The sequence below is a fragment of the Mixophyes fleayi genome, chromosome 2 (genome assembly GCF_038048845.1).
Source record: "Mixophyes fleayi isolate aMixFle1 chromosome 2, aMixFle1.hap1, whole genome shotgun sequence".
NCBI lineage: Eukaryota > Metazoa > Chordata > Amphibia > Anura > Limnodynastidae > Mixophyes > Mixophyes fleayi.
The window spans coordinates 34,104,339-34,126,399 of NC_134403.1; the positions used below are offsets into that span (position 1 = coordinate 34,104,339).

A 22,061-nucleotide genomic window follows, 5' to 3' on the forward strand; every position below is an offset into this window, starting at 1 on the left:
TAGTGATAAAGGCAAATTGACTTATTGACCTATCCCACAAACATTGCAGAATCACTGTGTTAAGTACACAACATAAAGAAATCATCAGCAATGTTTTCACTTCATTCCAGACACTCAAGATTGCTTCAAAACCAGTGACGTGAAGAACAAACATCTTGTAGATATTTACAATGATTGGATGGTAATTGCCCCATCCACAGAGCAGCTGTGGTCACCCAATGGTTTGAGGAGCTTAACACTAATATCCCTAAGTCATGGCCTTCTCAGTCGCCAGACCTGATGGGGTATTCTGTAACCATACATTAGGCTGTGGATGTCTTGGGACAGATTGCTGCCTCCCTCCTGCCATATTCAGACAACACCACGGTACATACTGAGAATACTGCCTGCATTTTGCCCAATGCTCTATTTCAGGCCTGGCCAAACTATGGCTCTCCTGGTGTTGTGAAACTACAAGTCCCAATATGGCCTGCCAGCTATCAGCTGGCTATCTTCTGGCAAAGCATGCTGGGGCTTGTAGTTTCTGAACACCTGGAGAGCCATAGGTTGACCAGACCTGCTCTTATTAGTGACTTTTTATTGGTGTTTCCATTTTTATTGCCCACTACTTGTATTTGTTGGAAGCTGTAAGAGCAACTGTGCTTGAATAATATGTGTTGTATATTAATGCAAATGGTAAATGTTTTGCTATCTACCTATTTTTCATCTTTGTTAGGAACCAGAGAAGAGGGCAGTAGTAGTAGAGACCAAACCAGGCTATTTTACTATAAAATACATGTATTTGTATTTATTTATTTATTTTTTACTGGTTCTCATCGAGCTACAGGAAAGAACAGTCTAACGGTGACTGTCGTGTGCACTTTCCAAAATCTCTCCCACAGACTTCAGATTACAACTTTTATTTAACTTACAGCAGTTATTACATTGAGAACCAGTAGTAGGACTGACATGTAGCTGACCGTCATCTGTGGCCAATGCATAGCTTTCAATTAATCGTTTTTTAGCAATGTATTTTTTTCTTCACTTAATTTATAAACATCCTTAATTTGTGGGCAGCACGGTGGCTTAATGGTTAGCCCTTCTGCCTTACAGCGATGGGGTCATGAGTTAAATTCCGGACCATGGCCTTATCTGTGTGGAGTTTGTATGTTTTCCCCGTGTTTGCGTGGGTTTCCTCCGGGTGCCCCGGTTTCCCCCCACACTCCAAAAACATACTGGTAGGTTAATTGACTGCAAACAAATTGACCCTAGTGTGTGTGTCTGTCTGTATCTGTGTATGTTAGAGAATTTAGACTGTAAGCCCCAATGGTGCAGGGACTGATGTGAATGAGTTCTCTGTACAGCGCTGCGGAATTAGTGGCGCTATATAAATAAATGGTGATGATGAATTTCCCTTCAGTTTACCATCGATGCCCCTTGACACTAGCTGTCCCTGCAGAGGATTGGGGACCACACATATTACATCATATTATTGCAGGTTTTTCTCCCAGACGAGTGTTGATGTACAGAGATGATATCCCTGTGAGACTAGTATCACTCAGCTGCTTCCAATAGTCCTACGCTTGTTTTGCTGTCTTCAGTGCAAGCCTATTCCATTCCTTCTGTCTGACGTTACCGTAGCTATCGTGTGTCTTGTACAGAACCAGCTGAATGTGAGTAAATCAGATTGATTAGACATTTAAGCCATTCCCAACTATACCAGCTCAGCAATATATATGTGGTGCGCTGGTTTCCTATCACCCTGCCCTTTTATTTAATGACAGCAGAATAACAGGAATGCAATAAGTAACAGGAGTCAAGTATTGACCTGAGTACCAAGCGGACATATATTGTTTATTGAGGAGCATAGTGTTGCATTCACTGTAAATTGCTTGCATTTGATTTATTGTAGGCGGACTCCTTAATTGATAAGGAACACCAGAACTTCTCAGACGCATCTCTGGAATATATATTTAAAGTGCAGGAGGTTCAGGAGAAGAAGAAGTTTGAATTTGTTGAACCTGTAAGTATAATTTTTCTTTTTTTTCTTTTTTAGTATTGTTAGTGGTTTGATTGCTTATGTATTGTACACTGTTGTTTATAGTGTTTATTAGGAAAGAATTACAAGCTGAGGGTCATAACTACAAGTGGAACTGCTGTAGACCATATCTAGTTTGCATCATGAACTGCAGGACCCCAATTAGTGAATTCGTCAGGTAGAAGTTATTTGGTAAAAGCTTCTCTCTTAGTAGGAGAATTATTGTCTCCCATGACGCCAGCCTCTCCTATCAGAGGAATTTTTAGACAGATGTCTTATTTCTTTTTGATTAAATTCCTCTACGCATTTTTACTTGCAAAAATTAGTAAGAACTGGGCTGATTCTAAGGCCCCGCTGAAGCATGGGGGCCACAATCAGATTGGGTGCATCGTAGCACAGAATGGACTCTGGCAACCGAACAAAGTGCAGTCTAAAACATAGCATCCCAGGAAAGCATATTGTACAGAACCATACCTCTCAACTGTCCCCATGTAAGCGGGACAGTCCCAATTTGAAGGCTCTGACACGCCATTCCGATCGGGACAGCTTTGTCCCAAAGGGAGGAAATTTGGGAGGTCATGAACGGGGCAATAGAGGGGAAGAGAGTACGGGACAGCCTGGCACTTCAAAATCACTAGGCACGCCCTCGAAAGTGTGGTCACACCCCATTGTGACTTTGGCACGTCTTACGTGCCAATATCAGATACCCAAATGTTGGGAGGTAAAACACTACAGTACACTTTGGTGTAAGGATGCTGCAGATTTTTCAGACCCCCGCTAGTGGTTTTGGGACTGGTAGGGATCAAAGTGCAGTGCTTTCAAAACTGGTTTCAGTTCTCCTTTATCAAATATGTTATATAGGTGATTTAATGAATATCTGTTAACACTATAGTTTGAGAAATGAACATTTATATTAGTTGCTTGAATGATATATCTGTAAACTAGTTATATATACGTAGTTCCTGCGAAAAATTAATTGTGGGGGGGCAGAGTTCCCTTAACGCGTTCAGTAAGTAACATGTCAATTACTATTATTATCATCTAGTATTACTTACGGCAGCATTTTACAATATGGTAACTTGTAATACAAACATTACAAATAGTATAAATACACTGAAACATGGTCTATAGATAATACTGTCCATAAGAGCTTGCAATCTAAGAAGGAGAAGGGAACATGTTAGACATAAGTTAACGTGCGCTCAGAACGCTTGCAGGATAAGACGCACACAAAAGACAGCGTATTTCCGTGCAGATCTCAAGATGCATCTAGAGCAAGAACAGCAACGTCTGTGCCAAGCATAAAGTGTGTATATTTACACCGCGCAACAGCGTACAGGAAGTGTAGTTATGTGACACGACCGTGTTAGTAGTAAATGCTAAAGTCACATTATCCTTTTCTGCTAATAATATAATGAAGTGTACAAAAGATAGAATAGGGTCTAATTATTAAATGTTGAATTTTCAATATAAAATATAATTAAATACAAATACAATGACATTGAATATAAATTAAGCTAAATTAAATAGAAAATGTTGTTTTCCCCTTTAAAGTACAAGTGGGATTTTATTGTCCTGCATTAGCCCAAATGGAAATGTGGAAACCATGATAATTAAAATAATGTCAGCGAATGGCCCATTACACGCGCATTTTCTAAAAGGCGTTTGCGTCAATTTTGATGTCGCCTGCTGAGCTCACAGGCTTTATTTGTGGATCGATATAATGGAGTTCTATGGGAATAGTTATTAAGTACAGAGTTCTCTATTTTGCTGGGAGAACAAAGAAGTTAAAGCTGGCCCTGCAGACCTGAATTAATAATGTGGGAGACCAGTCCTTATGCCGTTCCAATGCAGATGCCTTGGGGTGAATTTTATCCATGGAGCCAGGACGTTATCTAACTCTCCTCCAGAGGGCAAACGCAACGGGGAGGTGTGTCGCATCTGCTAGACATTCTGGGAGAGTAGACAAGTGTGTATATGTGTGTGTGTATATATATATATATATATATATATATATATATATATATATATATATATATATATATATATATATATATATAATATTTACAGTGGATATAAAAGTTTGCACACTCTTATTGAAATCAAGATAGTCGGGTCAGACAAAACAAAAATACACTTTTTATGGAAAATAAGTGATAATAAAAAGCCTAAAATAGCCTGGTTGCATAAGTGATCATATCCCTAAACTAATTCTTGGTGGAAGCACCTTTTGGTTGTATTTTTGCTGAGTATTTCTAGGTGCACTACAATACAGACCGTGCTGGAGTTCACTAACTCTCATAATTTAAGTCATAAATCGAGGCTAAGCCAAGCTGTATTTTAGTTAACAAACAGAAGGGCTGGACATTGATACGACATCTGCACTTTTGCATAGTGCACCTGTCCAGATTTGTACGCCCCAATTTAGTTAGTGGAGATGTTTTTAAAGAGCAGAAAGTAAGCGCGCACCTTATGGTCTATATAGTAACACTGGGAAAGGGATTTGCAGTGCTTCATCAGTGAGGTCCTGAGAACACCAGTATAGGATTGCATTGGACAAAGCATTCAGCTAAAATGTAACCAGTTGTACATAAGTGATGCCAGCTGAACCTCGTTCCATTGGTATGAGCGTTGCTCCCCAGATGCTCCCCATATTTTAAAGGGTCCTATTTTTTCAGTATTTCAGCATTCACCAACCAGTCCCAGTGCATGTGGGGTTCACACTCTGGACCGCCCATGGGCTACGAGGGTCAGTCGCATTCTTGACCACTGCAAACCCTATAGTTACGCCATTGCCAATACTTGACCTATAACAATGTAGTATGAGTATATTCACTTTATACTGTATTGGACTAAACCGTAATACTATCTAAGTAACTTTTCATAGACATCTAGTAATTTCAGCTTCTACCACATGCACTCATCATCTCCCGCCTGGATTACTGCAACCTCCTCCTCACCGGCCTCCCCCACTCCCGTCTCTCCCCCCTCCGCTCTATACTCAATGCGGCCGCAAGACTCATCTACCTCTCACGCCGCTCCTCCTCTGCCTCCCCTCTCTGCCTTGCCCTACACTGGCTCCCCTTCCCCTACAGAATTCTTTTCAAACTCCTCACCACCACTTACAAGGCTCTCTCCCACTCTACTGCCCCTTATATCTCTAACCTCCTCTTCATTCACACTCCCACCCGCTCCCTGCGCTCGGCCAATCACCGCCGCCTCTCCTCCACTCTGATCACCTCTTCCCATTCCAGAATCCAGGACTTGCAGCCCCTCTTCACTGGAATGACCTCCCTCGCTCCATCCGCCTCTCTCCTACTCTGTGCTCCTTCAAACGTGCACTCAAAACTCACCTCTTTCTCAAAGCCTACCAACCATCCACTTAACCCCTTCACCTCCACTTGCTCTCCCCTCTCTCCCATTCCCTCAACTGGCTCCTCTTGTGCCTGGTCTGTTTAACCCTCCCTTAGGATGTAAGCTCGCTTGAGCAGGGCCCTCTTCCCTCCTGTCTCCTTACCCGTTCTTCTGCTCCGTGTCTATTGCATATGCCTGCCTGGAGTTTCTGAAGTATTGGTACTTTTGTTTATTGTTCTGTACTGTTATACCCTGTATAGTCTACTGTTTGTACTATGTGCGGCGCTGCGGAAACCTTGTGGCGCCTAACAAATAAATGATAATAATAATACCAGCTCTAACGTTTCAGTTCTAATTGGAGCGTCAATGTAGATCTCTCTTCCATGAGAATAGTGATGTTGCCCTGATATTGAATATTAAAGTTTAGCAGGAACCCTGCGCTGTTGGAGTACTCTGCTGTTTCCACAGTCTAAGGCTCAGTCTGTGGCCACCTGCTTACCCCCATTCCCCTCCTAATATTGGCATAAAGTCCCTGTCAAATGCAGCCATGTCCTCACTAACATAAGAAAGGTCATTGCTTCCCACAAGATCATCACTCTCAACTCATTCAAAGCTGGTATTGATTATGGATGCAACACGTATTTATTTATTAAGGCAATAGTTATTTATTTGCACAATATATATTTTTTTAGTTCGGGGGCATCATTAATTTTTTTTCTACCTAGAGCACTAATATTTATGTTTTTGCTACCGGTAGATACTAAAATATATATACACAAGTTTCTGAGTTTGCTCATAGAATGTACAACGGGATACCATAACATTAGGTCTGGCATATTCATCCGCCTGTGCTAGGGACTAGTGAGCAAAGGAACAATTGGAGGTAAGAGGCTTTAAGTAAATTCCTTCAATCCAGTAGACCCCAGAATTAGTAAGGGTACCATGTACAGCAGACTTCTAACTGGTGCAAATATATATTTTATCCATGGGGCTATTAGCATTTTAATTGTCTACAGGTTGTTGTACTCCCCCCTATATAGTGATAACAAAAAGTTGCAGTTAAACACACCTTCAAAACTGATCTATAACAAGTTGACAAAATGAACTATAGTTTGTCCTGATGCCGTTTATAAAATAAGCCAAATAACGTGAGCCAGGATGGCCTTCATCAGTTGTGGTGAATACAGAGGTTTAAATATGAATCTGAATCAATGAAGTTCTCTCTGTCTCGGATAACACATAATAGCCGGCTGTCCTATAGTATCTGGTAGACTCTGCTCTCGCAGTCTCCCAAGCAAACAGGCAATTCTCCCGCAGGCGCACTTACCTGCCTGACAGACAGGTGTGCAGGAGCGTGCCATGATTATACAAACCACACTGAAGACTGAGGGGTGTGGTGACATAATTAGGGGTAAAATGTTTCAAGCTGAGAGTTTCTAGCTATCATTTACTTAGTACATTCTACAAAATGACATCTAGAATCTGACTAGTTGCTATAGGCAACATCTCCACTTTTTCAAACCCACCGAAAACTCTCAGCTTGATACATTTTACCCCGTAGTGTAGTGTCACCATGTGCTTTATCTTGTCTACTTGATGACTCGAATGCCACCATCAAGTCGCTCCCACCTCTTCTTATCATACCCCCCCCCCCTCCAGGGGCAAACGCAGGATTTGTAGAGGGGGGTTTCCAAACCACGCCACCAGTGGGCGTGACCAGCATGCAAGGGGATGGGGCTACAATTTTAGAGAGTTCTTGGCTGCTCTCCAACTCTTCCTATCCCCATAATATACATGGGCAATGCTGCGTGCACTACTGTTAGGTGCACGCAGCTCTCTCTTTTCGAGCAGAGCCGTGTGAAGTGGGGGCAGGATCCAGTTACCTCAATTATACAGTGCCCCAGGCTTGGAGAGGGGTTTCCAGGCACTAGGAAACCCCCCTCGGTTTGCCTATGCCCCTCAGCGTCCCGTACAGAATATATGTAAGGTATGTTACAGCAGGTGATATAGAAAATAGATTTTACCCTTTAAAAAAGGCTTAAATTTGGATTGGAAAAAATGTTGGAACTTTTGGAAAATAAAAATGAAATTAGTGGAACTCTGTATTGATTTGTTCTCTTGATATTATCTATATCCAGCAGGCAGGGCCTGGGAGTAAGCTTCTCATGAAACTGAAAACATAATGAAAATGAAGTTCTGTCGGTGGGAGTGAAGTTGTTCTGTTGTGTGAAGGACAAACCAGACATACTTCACATTTCGGGCCTGTATTTCTTACATCCGTCAATGAAGCATTGTGCTGGAGCCTACACTTGGCAAGTTCCGCACAGCATCACCATGCATGAAGTATTGATTTTCCCGCTGGTCCGCCGTACACTGCCTTCTAATCCACAGTAATCACAGCAGTAGGGGTTTCTTTGTTGGTATTTGGAGGGGATTAAAGGGCATTGCATACAGAAAGTAAACTCAGCAAATGAAAGACTTGAAGTGCTCAGCTATATTCACACTGGCTGATATCTCTTCATTTCATCTGAATGATGGTTTGATTTTTATAAAGGTTTGGGGGGGGGGGGTACTAGTAAAATATAATGAGGTGCTTTGCATTTATCATTAGGAGGTACGGCCCGCCATGCACACAGTATCGCTATAGATGTAAATGAAATGTTTCACTGATGTTTTATGGTTCAGCTTCATTAAATCGTGCGTCTTACGTTTATATAAATCTTATAGGGGTAAACTTACTAAAATCTGTTTTTTTGGCGCTTTGATCTGCGGTTTGCAAAGTGTATGATTCACTAAGGAGTGAGAAACGCACAATCCATTTAAACTGCATGGCTAAGTGCTGCTTTTTAGTTACAAAAGACTGGTTCTGACAGGCAAGATAGCTGAAACTGCTTTTTTGAGCTATATTGCTTGTCGGTATTTAAAAAAAAAAAAAAGGAAAACCTAATTTCATTCAATAAGAGCCCTGTTTATTCAGCATCGGGCCTATGCCTCTAAAATAAATTTGGCTACCACGCCTAGAGAGTACCATCCCAACACTGAGTCAGGGGCGGATCCAGACTATTGCTATACCCCGGGCGATTTTAGGGGGGGTAGGCGATTTAGGCCTCGCCCCTTTCTAATTTCTAAGGCTGCCGGCGGCTGCACAGTATGTGCAGGTTCGCTCGGCAGTGACAGTGTGCTGCCCCGCTGCTCTGATTGTGTTTAAAACAGCGAGCCCCTGCTAGGGGGGGCGATCGCCCCCCCCCTGGATCCGCCACTGCACTGAGTAGCACTAGGTCCCTCCCTGGTACCCCTGGCCTTTGGGTACCAGGGTAATAGTGTAGAAATATGAGTTATTGCCCCAGTAATAAATTAAATAGGTGACATTTTCACACTATCTGTGATTGGCTGAGCGGTGCAAGAGACCGATACTGATTGGCTGTCTGGTTCACTGGAGCTTAACTCACTTTATGGCGCATGCTCCTTGGGGGCGGTCCATGTGATTCATAGGTTTTTTTTCTTTGAATTTCTGCTCGAGGATTAGAAGATTCCTGTTAGATTATGGTGGAACAGGAAGCAAAGAAGATTTTAGATATGCATTGATTATGAAGACTGTACGTAGGTATTAATTATGGAGGCAACAGGTAAAATACCACAACTTTCTAAGTTTACTTATAGCCTGTACAGTGGGAAACTGTGATAGGAAACGAAAGAATTGGAGGTTAGAAGATTCTGCCAATCCCATAGACCGCACGATAAGGGAACCATTCACAACCGATTGCTAAGTGGTGCAAATATATATTGTGACAGGATGGACCGCCAATGCTACCCTGTCTGCTGTTGTTGGGAACCGGCTGGGCTTACTTTGCCACCGTTCCCTTTTCGTTATCCTAAATGCGCCCTCTCACCCCAGTAGGAGGGGCTTTCAAATGCTGCCACCACTGGACTCCTTTACTGGCATTCAGAACCGGGTTTCTTCTGTATAACTGACGCTGCGAGTGTACCCCGTTACTTGTGTACCTGGGCTGGTACTCCTGACCTCTGCCTATAGATCAAGGTTGCAGTGGATGGATCCCCCCTGGCCTATCACACTGGCCAGAGCTGCAGGGTAGCGGGCAGAGCGGTGGTACTGGATGCTGGGTCCAAACCTCAGAAACAGCCGGGAACGTATTAGATTTTGGGTCTACTCTGTAGGTCACAGGAGTTTCAGCATGGAAGATATTTTCAAGCAGGTCTTTGAAGCAAGTGATGTTTATTTGCAGTCACACTGATTAAAGTTACCAGTGATCAGGTCAGATGGAACCAGAAGAATAATTTTCAATACAAGTGTGCTTTTTAAACAGGTTTGGACACAGAATCACAGGGTAATTTCCTGCATCTTGTGCTGTTTACGATGTTCAGACAGGTTCTAACACTCTGGACAAAAGGCTACACAGGAACGACCCTCTGCCGGGCCTTCGGCCAGAGCAGGCATTTGACACTTCACCTCAAAAGACTAAAGCTGGGTACACACTACAGAAATTTCGACCAACTTTTTATGCCGAGCGATTTTACATGCGATCGATGTTCCGATCGCTCGGTCCATGGACTGCATACACACTAGCCTTGTTTAGGACGATAAAGGGAAGAGCGGACTTCCCTTTAGCGACTTTTTACAGCCATGTTGTCGTGAGCAATGACTGTAATTTCGTACTCACTGTCGTGGATCGGTCGGAAGTTTATACACACTACACAGCGGAAACGAGATTGGAACGAAAATATTAAACGGTACGACCAACCAAATGAGGCGACAATCGTCCATTTGGGCAGACTTTCGACCATCGTGTCACTGCATACACTGACCCAATTTTTGAACGAGCGGTCGTATGTCGGCTGATTCAGCCAATTATTGGACGAAAACAGTGTAGTGTGTACCCAGCTTTAGTTAGCATTTCCTGCTATCAGACTCCCTCCCCACATATGCCTAATTGGAGATTTCCTCTAGCAACGTTAAAACAAAATACAAATTTTCTCAACTGGTCTCAGAAAAAAGATATTTCCTTTCCTAAAATACACACAATATCAAACATGAGTACATTTTCAATTATATCAATAAGCGTCCAGCGCTGTTTCCTTTAAATAGATTTTATATATATATATATATATATATATATATATATATATATATATATATATACATATATATATATATATATATATATGAGATGTGTCTGTATGTATATATATATATATATATATATATATATATATATATATATCTTATTATTTTTTGCATGTTTGTTTTCTAAAAGCAAGGCTGCCAATATACACAAAAAAATGAGTTGACTTTTGTTCAGCATTGAACTGCTCCTGTGTCATATACAAAATTTTGCTAATCAGTCTTTCAAAGCATGAATAAAATCTCTTTGATAGAACAGTTAGTATCACCTCAGGCATTTTGGATTAGTGTAAAGCAGAAAATAGCATCTTGAGATAGAGATTTTAACACTTGTCAATTCTAAATTCTTAGCCAGAAGCTTCAGACAACTTTTTGTTGTTATTTCGCTTACGTATTTCACAGTAAACGGCACGGGATTAGGGCACCTTTATTTGGTTTAATTTATGCTGCTGCATTCTGTATAAAATCATTTTTAATTTACAAGTTAAATTACTCTCGTACAAAAGGTATGCCAATTAAAAATATTAACCAGGCAAAAGGACATTTACATGTGGGCGAACAATGGTCCGTTTCCCAGCCACCAGTTAGTCATCTAGTTAGCGCAGTCATACTCACCGGAGGGGAGGTCAAGTGGCAAATGTGCGATTTTGAGGTGATTTGCGTCATTTTGTCCAGCAATGCAAAGCTGCAGTCACGTCATTGAGGCCCCAGTCGTGCCCACTTCACTAGGTGCGCAGGGCGTGTGAGAGTAGCTGCAATCATGACACTTGGGAGGTATACACAGTAAGGAACACAGATCTTCTATAGTGGATCCCCTCCGAGATGTAGGAGTACTCATTACGGTGACCAGAAGACAGCTATACAGTCGCCCCCTGCTGGCCAGTTACGGTCACAGCATAACTCAAATCTCTGGAAGATGCTTACAGGAAGCCGTGATAACTAGAGATGCTCAGGCTACACACCCGAACTTAGGGCATCCGAGTACTGTTGCGCGCTCTCGGAATTGAAAACGAGGCAACGTCGTCGGATCTCGCGAGTTTTGGATTCCTTTTTAAGATCCAACATAGCAAGGGGTGGGAGGGAGGGCGGACCCCCATTTTTCTTTTCTGCCACTGCTGTGTGCCAATGTTTCCTAGATGTGCTAGGAACTGCCGTGTGTTTGTGTCATTGCTCTGTCACTTACCATCCAGCCAGGTCGCTTCGGATTCGTTATCACTGCCTTCCAGGACCTGACAGTCAGGTCCCGGCAAGGCAGTGTGTACAGCAGTGTTAAAGGGGCCGGCCCTAGCCTATCAGTGACCGGCCCCGACATTCACTGACTGCTGGGTGGCTGGCTCCTTCCCAGGAACCAAATACTGTGGGGCAAAATTTGAACCAGGGGACACTACTGTGGGGCATAAATTGAACCTGGGGGCACTACTGTGGGGCATAATTTGATCCTGGGGTCACTACTGTGGGGCATAAATTGAACGTGGGGCACTACTGTGGGGCATAATTTGATCCTGGGGGTCACTACTGTGGGGCATATTTTGAACATGGGGCACTACTGTGTGGCATAAATTGAAAATGGCACTATTGTGGCATAATGTGAACATAAGGGCACTATTGTGGCATAATGTGAACATAAGGGCACTATTGTGGCATAATGTGAACATAAGGGCACTATTGTGGCATGATGTGAACATAAGGGCACTATTGTGGCATAATTTGAACATAAGGGCACTATTGTGGCATAATTTGAACATAAGGGCACTATTGTGGCATAATTTGAACATAAGGGCACTATTGTGGCATAATTTGAACATAAGGGCACTATTGTGGCATAATTTGAACCTAGGGAACTACTGTGTGGCATAATTTGAGCCTGGGGGCGCTACTATGTGGCATATCAATTGGGGGCACTACGGTGTGGCATAATTCGAACATGTTGGCACTATTGTAGCATAATTCCAACATGTTGGCACTATTGTGGCATAATTTGAACCTGGGGAACTAATGTGTGGCATAATTTGAACCTGGGGGCGCTATTGTGGCATAATTTGAACCTGGGGGCACTACTATGTGGCATATCAATTGGGGGCACTACTGTGTGATATAATATGAACTGGGAGCACTAGGGTGTGGCATAATATGAACTTCTGCCAAAGGGGGGTGGCCTAGTGCTTTTTTACGCACAAGTCTTTGACATTGTCAACTATTGAGGGGGCTCCAAGAATGTGCTGTAGCGAGGCCAAAAATTCCTCTTGTCGGCCCTGCCTGGGAATCAACGGGGTAGACGTCTCCAGGTAAATAATCTAAATGTTTCCTATCTAATCAAACTGATGGCTCACATTCAATTATCTCTCACCCACCTCCTCTATCCCCCTTAATTTATATACTGTGTTATTTAAAATGAATGGAAAAGACTCTTATCCAATTACTGTATTAAAAAGATCATTTTGCTGTAGATGGAAATACTTTTAATGTGGCAGTGTAGGGTCAGTGTAGGTTCAGGTGATCATTCAACAGTTATGTTATTTTGCTGATATATTTGTTAGCGTTTTATTTTGTGTGGAATGGTTCATGAAAATTCTGCCATTCCAGCTTAATTGAGAGAAAGGGGTACTTGTTAATTATATGTGTGCACCTACTCTGATGCTATTTTGTGGGAGATTTGAAAAAAGCAGAACATTGGTTCCCTACAGTGGCGCCTGTATAATTGGTGGTATTGCTGTAGTGTGAGGGTGGTGATTATGTTGTAGTGTTTGGGGATTAGTATTGCTAATAAGTAGGAGAGGGTATTTCTGTAATGTGGAGGTGATGCTGGTTGCTGTAATGTGGAGGTGATGCTGGTTGCTGTAATGTGGAGGTGATGCTGGTTGTTGTAATGTGGAGGTGATGCTGGTTGCTGTAATGTAGAGGTGATGCTGGTTGCTGTAATGTGGAGGTGATGCTGGTTGCTGGAATGTAGAGGTGATGCTGGTTGCTGTAATGTGGGGGTGATGCTGGTTGCTGTAATGTGGGGGTGATGCTGGACGCTGTAATGTGGAGGTGATGCTGGTTGTTGTAATGTGGAGGTGATGCTGGTTGCTGTAATGTAGAGGTGATGCTGGTTGCTGTAATGTGGAGGTGATGCTGGTTGCTGGAATGTAGAGGTGATGCTGGTTGCTGTAATGTGGGGGTGATGCTGGTTGCTGTAATGTGGGGGTGATGCTGGTTGCTGTAACGTGGAGGCGATGCTGGTTGTTGTAATGTGGGGGTGATGCTGGTTGCTGTAATGTGGGGGTGATGCTGGTTGCTGTAACGTGGAGGCGATGCTGGTTGCTGTTATGTGGAGGTGATGCTGGTTGCTGTAACGTGGAGGCGATGCTGGTTGCTGTTATGTGGGGGTGATGCTGGTTGCTGTTATGTGGAGGTGATGCTGGTTGCTGTAACGTGGAGGCGATGCTGGTTGCTGTTATGTGGAGGTGATGCTGGTTGCTGTAATGTGGGGGTGATGCTGGTTGCTGTAATGTGGAGGCGATGCTGGTTGCTGTAATGTGGGGGTGATGCTGGTTGCTGTAATGTGGAGGCGATGCTGGTTGCTGTAATGTGGGGGTGATGCTGGTTGCTGTAATGTGGAGGTGATGCTGGTTGCTTTAATGTGGAGGTGATGCTGGTTGCTGTAATGTGGGGGTGATGCTGGTTGCTGTTATGTGGAGGTGATGCTGGTTGCTGTAATGTGGGAGGTGATGCCGGTTGCTGTAATGTGGGGGTGATGCTGGTTGCTGTTATGTGGAGGTGATGCTGGTTGCTGTAATGTGGGGGTGATGCTGGTTGCTGTTATGTGGAGGTGATGCTGGTTGCTGTTATGTGGAGGTGATGCTGGTTGCTGTAATGTGGAGGTGATGCTGGTTGCTGTAATGTGGGGGTGATGCCGGTTGCTGTAATGTGGGGGTGATGCTGGTTGCTGTAATGTGGGGGGTGATGCTGGTTGCTGTAATGTGGGGGTGATGCTGGTTGCTGTAATGTGGGGGTGATGCTGGTTGCTGTAATGTGGAGGTGATGTTGGTTGCTGTAATGTGGAGGTGATGCTGGTTGCTGTAATGTAGAGGTGATGTTGGTTGCTGTAATGTGGAGGTGATGCCGGTTGCTGTAATGCGGGGGGTGATGCTGGTTGCTGTAATGTGGGGGGTGATGCTGGTTGTTGTAATGTGGGGGTGATGCTGGTTGCTGTAATGTGGGGGTGATGCTGGTTGCTGTAACGTGGAGGCGATGCTGGTTGTTGTAATGTGGGGGTGATGCTGGTTGCTGTAACGTGGAGGCGATGCTGGTTGCTGTAACGTGGAGGCGATGCTGGTTGCTGTTATGTGGAGGTGATGCTGGTTGCTGTAATGTGGGGGTGATGCTGGTTGCTGTTATGTGGAGGTGATGCTGGTTGCTGTAATGTGGGGGTGATGCTGGTTGCTGTAATGTGGAGGTGATGTTGGTTGCTGTAATGTGGAGGTGATGCTGGTTGCTGTAACGTGGGGGTGATGCCGGTTGCTGTAACGTGGGGGTGATGCTGGTTGATGTAATGTGGGGGTGATGCTGGTTGCTGTAATGTGGAGGCGATGCTGGTTGCTGTAATGTGGAGGTGATGCTGGTTGTTGTAATGTGGAGGCGATGCTGGTTGCTGTAATGTGGAGGTGATGCTGGTTGTTGTAATGTGGAGGCGATGCTGGTTGTTGTAATGTGGAGGCGATGCTGGTTGCTGTAATGTGGAGGTGATGCTGGTTGCTGTAATGTGGGGGTGATGCCGGTTGCTGTAATGTGGGGGTGATGCTGGTTGCTGTAATGTGGGGGGTGATGCTGGTTGCTGTAATGTGGGGGTGATGCTGGTTGCTGTAATGTGGGGGTGATGCTGGTTGCTGTAATGTGGAGGTGATGTTGGTTGCTGTAATGTGGAGGTGATGCTGGTTGCTGTAATGTAGAGGTGATGCTGGTTGTTGTAATGTGGGGGTGATGCTGGTTGCTGTAATGTGGGGGTGATGCTGGTTGCTGTAACGTGGAGGCGATGCTGGTTGTTGTAATGTGGGGGTGATGCTGGTTGCTGTAACGTGGAGGCGATGCTGGTTGCTGTAACGTGGAGGCGATGCTGGTTGCTGTTATGTGGAGGTGATGCTGGTTGCTGTAATGTGGAGGTGATGCTGGTTGCTGTAATGTGGAGGTGATGCTGGTTGCTGTAATGTGGGGGTGATGCCGGTTGCTGTAATGTGGGGGTGATGCTGGTTGCTGTAATGTGGGGGGTGATGCTGGTTGCTGTAATGTGGGGGTGATGCTGGTTGCTGTAATGTGGGGGTGATGCTGGTTGCTGTAATGTGGAGGTGATGTTGGTTGCTGTAATGTGGAGGTGATGCTGGTTGCTGTAATGTAGAGGTGATGCTGGTTGTTGTAATGTGGGGGTGATGCTGGTTGCTGTAATGTGGGGGTGATGCTGGTTGCTGTAACGTGGAGGCGATGCTGGTTGTTGTAATGTGGGGGTGATGCTGGTTGCTGTAACGTGGAGGCGATGCTGGTTGCTGTAACGTGGAGGCGATGCTGGTTGCTGTTATGTGGAGGTGATGCTGGTTGCTGTAATGTGGGGGTGATGCTGGTTGCTGTTATGTGGAGGTGATGCTGGTTGCTGTAATGTGGGGGTGATGCTGGTTGCTGTAATGTGGAGGTGATGTTGGTTGCTGTAATGTGGAGGTGATGCTGGTTGCTGTAACGTGGGGGTGATGCCGGTTGCTGTAACGTGGGGGTGATGCTGGTTGATGTAATGTGGGGGTGATGCTGGTTGCTGTAATGTGGAGGCGATGCTGGTTGCTGTAATGTGGAGGTGATGCTGGTTGTTGTAATGTGGAGGCGATGCTGGTTGCTGTAATGTGGAGGTGATGCTGGTTGTTGTAATGTGGAGGCGATGCTGGTTGTTGTAATGTGGAGGCGATGCTGGTTGCTGTAATGTGGAGGTGATGCTGGTTGTTGTAATGTGGAGGCGATGCTGGTTGCTGTAATGTGGAGGTGATGCTGGTTGTTGTAATGTGGAGGCGATGCTGGTTGCTGTAATGTGGAGGTGATGCTGGTTGTTGTAATGTGGAGGCGATGCTGGTTGCTGTAATGTGGAGGTGATGCTGGTTGCTGTAATGTGGGGGTGATGCTGGTTGCTGTAATGTGGGGGTGATGCTGGTTGATGTAATGTGGGGGTGATGCTGGTTGCTGTAATGTGGAGGTGATGCTGGTTGCTGTAATGTGGGGGTGATGCTGGTTGCTGTAATGTGGAGGTGATGCTGGTTGCTGTAATGTGGGGGGTGATGCTGGTTGCTGTAATGTGGAGGTGATGCTGGTTGCTGTAATGTGGAGGTGATGCTGGTTGCTGTAATGTAGAGGTGATGCTGGTTGCTGTAATGTGGAGGTGATGCTGGTTGCTGTAATGTGGAGGTGATGCTGGTTGCTGTAATGTGGAGGTGATGCTGGTTGCTGTAATGTGGAGGTGATGCTGGTTGCTGTAATGTGGAGGTGATGCCGGTTGCTGTAATGTGGAGGTGATGCTGGTTGCTGTAATGTGGAGGTGATGCTGGTTGCTGTAATGTGGAGGTGATGCTGGTTGCTGTAATGTGGAGGTGATGCCGGTTGCTGTAATGTGGGGGTGATGCCGGTTGCTGTAATGTGGGGGTGATGCTGGTTGTTGTAATGTGGAGGCGATGCTGGTTGCTGTAATGTGGAGGTGATGCTGGTTGTTGTAATGTGGAGGCGATGCTGGTTGCTGTAATGTGGAGGTGATGCTGGTTGTTGTAATGTGGAGGCGATGCTGGTTGCTGTAATGTGGAGGCGATGCTGGTTGCTGTAATGTGGAGGTGATGCTGGTTGCTGTAATGTGGAGGTGATGCTGGTTGCTGTAATGTGGAGGTGATGCTGGTTGCTGTAATGTAGAGGTGATGCTGGTTGCTGTAATGTGGAGGTGATGCTGGTTGCTGTAATGTGGAGGTGATGCTGGTTGCTGTAATGTGGAGGTGATGCTGGTTGCTGTAATGTGGAGGTGATGCTGGTTGCTGTAATGTGGAGGTGATGCTGGTTGCTGTAATGTGGAGGTGATGCTGGTTGCTGTAATGTGGAGGTGATGCTGGTTGCTGTAATGTGGAGGTGATGCTGGTTGTTGTAATGTGGGGGGTCATGTTGGTTTCTGTAATGTGGGGGGTTGTTGATGTATTATAAGAGTGTGTTTTATGCATTTCCCTTGTGCTCCAGGTGCTTTGCAGAACAAGGGAAATGATCATGTGGGCAGTAGACCATACATTAGTCTGTGCCGGTGCTTCATGTTGCCCTGCACCAGCGACGTCACATCATGTGCAACAATGTAGTGCATGGAGCCCACAGCAGGTGGGCCTGTGTGCTGTAAATGCCAGCGCTGATTTTTAGTCCCAGTCCGGCCCTGGGGGTCAGTGAGCATCTCTAGTGATAACGTAACGTTTCGTACGACAGAGGTTGAATCTGGAGATAGTGTGGACATGAATGAAGGAGCATTGGGCGATGGACTTTAATTGATCCCTCATATCAGGAGAAGGTTACTATGTCAGAATATGAAGATTATACAAATATTACTGACAGAGATGTCAGTGGAAACGGTCAATTGACATATTCTACATAAACATTGTTTTTCAATGTATGATATGTGATGTTTTTTCATATAACTATCCATGGCCTTTGTCATGTGCGGCTGCGATACAGAATTAACACAGATTTTTATCAAGAAAACAACATCTTCTTAATGGTCCCCGGCTGCTTTACCCAGATGGAGTTGTGAAGTCAGCGGAATATATTGCCTATATATATATATATATAAATAAAATGTGTGTACGTCTCAACTAGTACAAGAACCCAATTTGTGGAGTTTGCATTGCTTCCTATCCACGCCTGGATGAGACGACGTTGGGATTGGATTGTTATAATGCCACCACCTGCCCTTTTGTCATACAGCGGATTCTTGTTTAGATTCTGCATATGAAACACACGTATTTAGCAGCATCCACTCCAAAGGACAAAGTTGAAATTCCTGTCGTATCTAGCGCTAAACGGCAATCTACCCTGTGTGTGAATAAAGGGATTAGGCTATCTTAAGGTCACAAATCCAATAAAAAAACAAATGCACCTATTAATGTATTTTGAATCGCTTTTCATTTTTTCCTCAAAGTGCTTTAAATCATCTTCAGCGGATGCAGGGGAGGCTGGGTGGCAGAGACCAGCTGGATACGCTTGGAAAAGCTGGGGAATTAGTGCCTTGAAAAATGGTGTCATGCTTTTTGAAATGGAGTTGATAGCATATATTTATAGCATTTTAAAAATGTACTTTAAAAAAAGAATAAAAAAAGCAGGAACTAAAAAGTGAAAATGATAAGATAGAATTTGTTTTCAGAGTCAAAACTCTTTATCATCCCAAAGCATTAATTGAGAGCATCTCTGAGATGTCAATCAGGACTGGAGGAAAATGTGATTCGACAATGACTGTGCGCATGGGCAGCACGGTGGCTCAGTGGTTCGCACTTCTGCCTCACAGCGCTGGGGTCATGAGTTCAATTCCCATCCATGGCCTTATCTGTGTGGAGTTTGTATGTTCTCCCTGTGTTTGCGTGGGTTTCCTCCGGGTGCTCTGGTTTCCTTCCAAACAACAAAAACATACTAGTAGGTTAATTGACTGCTATCAAATTTGACCCTAGTCTCTGTCTGTGTCCGTCTGTGTCTGTATATATGTTAGGAAATTTAGACTGTAAGCTCCAATGGGGCAGGGACTGATGTGAATGAGTTCTCTGTACAGCGCTGCGGAATCAGTGGTGTTATATAAATAAATGGTAATGATTTGTGTCATCGCCTGTCAGCATTTTCCATCGTGCGTTACAGAATCGAGCGGTGCGGCCATAGTGCTGAACACCCGTTTCTTTCCGATCTTTCAAATTGGACATAGATTTGGCTGCTAGGTGCACGGGTCAGGCAGATCTGGATGCTAACGTGCAGTATAGGCACCGTCACTTAACCAGCGGTGGTAGCAAGGCTACATAATAATAAATAAAGTCACTGTAGTTGTAATTTAAGTCAAACTAGGCTGGATACACTAATGTCCAGCCAATATGTGCCAGATGCTTCTAAAACAGTGTTGGCTAATCTGCGACAGGTGTTTGTGAAACTACAAGTCCCAGCATGCTTTGCCAAAATATAGCAGCTTATTGCTGGAAGGGTATGCTGGGACTTGTAGTTTCACACCTGGGGGTAGATGTATCAAGCTGAGAGTTTCCCAGCGGGTTTGAAAAGTGGAGATGTTGCCTATAGCAACCAATCAGATTCTAGCTATCATTTGTACTAAATAAATGATAGCTAGAATCTGATTGGTTTTTTAAACCCGCCGGAAAACTCTCAGCTTGATACATTTACCCCCTGGAGTGTCACAGGTTAGCCGAGACTGTTCTAAGGGAACATGATTGTATTGCACATCAGCATGGGGGTGCTGGTGAGGCGTGCAGTAGGGTAATTACTACTGATAGAAGGAAGGGCTTCATTATCGCTGCCTGTAATGTACTGTCACTGTACAGGTGACTTCTCTGACTGGACACCATAGCCCTGATTCGTTAAGGAAAGTAAAGCAAAAAAAGGAGTAACTTTGCAAGTTGGCAAAGCCATGTTGCCTCGAAGAGTGAGCTAAATTTAAAATGTGATGGCAGATTTATAGTTAGGGTAGGGCATGTCCTAGATCAACTTTACATTTCAATGTACAAATAAAGCTATCAAGTATTTGAGTGCTACATGACAAAACAGACAGTTTTTAACTTATGTGCAAGATAACCTAATTTGCACCCCATGCATTGTAGTTTTGTCCAGGAAAAAAAAATCATTGTTTTGCCTTACTTTCCTTAATGAATCAGGCCACATATGTACTGAAATGACTATAGTCCTAGGCTCTGTTATACTGCACGAGGATATAGCTGCAGGTTTATTATAGACTAATATCTATTATCCACATACTGTCTCGTAGTATGTTATGGTCAGAGCTGTAACTAGAATTTGTGGGCATCAGAGCAAAATCATGTCATCCATAGCGAGTTACCTAAACAAACCCCGCCTCCGAGGAACCTGGAGGGTGACCTGCTCTTCTGTTAGTCTGGGAGAAGTCAAGAAAATCCTTGAATGTCTGGGATGGTAGCCAGGTATGCTTCCGTGGCCTGGCCCTGTACTGGCTGCTAGCCCGACTATCCCAATCATTAGGCACATGGCTATCGTATACATTAGGTCAGTGGTTCCCAAACTTTTTCAGTTCGCGGCACCCTTAGAGTCTCCAAATTTTTTCAAGGCACCCCTCCAAAATAATTATTAAGCAGTCCTGTTTTAGAAGTAGTTGGGTCAAAAAATTGTAATAAGTATCTAGGTCACGACAGAAATACTTATTTAGTTGTATGCAAAAATGCCCCTCTGCATCCAGGCACACTGCCCCCTCTGCATCCAGGCACACTGCCCCCTCTGCATCCAGGCACACTGCCCTCTCTCACGTTGCCCCCTCTGCCCTCTCTCACGCTGTCCCCCTCCTATGCCCTCTCTCACGCTGTCCCCCTCCTCTGCCCTCTGTCCGCCTCCTCTGCCATCATTCTGTCCCCCTCCTCTGCCATCATTCTGTCCCCCTCCTCTGCCATCATTCTGTCCCCCTCCTCTGCCCTCTGTCCCCCTCCTCTGCCATCATTCTGTCCCCCTCCTTTGCCATCATTCTGTCCCCCTCCTCTGCCATCATTCTGTTCCCCCTCCTCTGCCATCATTCTGTCCCCCTCCTCTGCCATCATTCTGTCCCCCTCCTCTGCCCTCTGTCCCACTCCTCTGCCATCATTCTGTCCCCCTCCTCTGCCATCATTCTGTCCCCCTCCTCTGCCATCATTCTGTTCCCCCTCCTCTGCCATCATTCTGTTCCCCCTCCTCTGCCATCATTCTGTCCCCCTCCTTTGCCATCATTCTGTCCCCCTCCTCTGCCATCTGTCCCCCTCCTCCTCTGCCATCATTCTGTCCCCCTCCTTCTCTGCCATCATTCTTTCCCCCTCCTCTGCCATCATTCTGTCCCCCTCCTCTGCCATCATTCTGTCCCCCTCCTCTGCCCTCTGTCCCCCTCCTCTGCCATCATTCTGTCCCCCTCCTCTGTCATCATTCTGTCCCCCTCCTCTGCCATCATTCTGTCCCCCTCCTCTGCCATCATTCTGTTCCCCCTCCTCTGCCATCATTCTGTTCCCCCTCCTCTGCCATCATTCTGTCCCCCTCCTTTGCCATCATTCTGTCCCCCTCCTCTGCCATCTGTCCCCCTCCTCCTCTGCCATCATTCTGTCCCCCTCCTCCTCTGCCATCATTCTGTCCCCCTCCTCTGCCATCTGTCCCCCTCCTCTGCCATCTGTCCCCCTCCTCTGCCATCATTCTGTCCCCCTCCTCTGCCATCATTCTGTCCCCCTCCTCTGCCATCTGTCCCCCTCCTCTGCCATCTGTCCCCCTCCTCTGCCATCTGTCCCCCTCCTCTGCCATCATTCTGTCCCCCTCCTCTGCCATCATTCTGTTCCC

General features: G+C 45.1%; 1 protein-coding gene across 2 annotated transcripts in view; it reads left to right on the forward strand.

Annotated features, from left to right (window-relative positions):
- ARHGAP42 (Rho GTPase activating protein 42) overlaps positions 1–22,061 on the forward strand; it is a 293,945-nt gene that overhangs the window by 192,119 nt on the left and 79,765 nt on the right. For both annotated transcript variants that reach the window (XM_075198773.1, XM_075198774.1), the window contains exon 6: positions 1,892–2,002. In XM_075198773.1, coding sequence (XP_075054874.1) covers positions 1,892–2,002 — 111 coding nt within the window. The remainder of the gene's footprint in view (positions 1–1,891; positions 2,003–22,061) is intronic.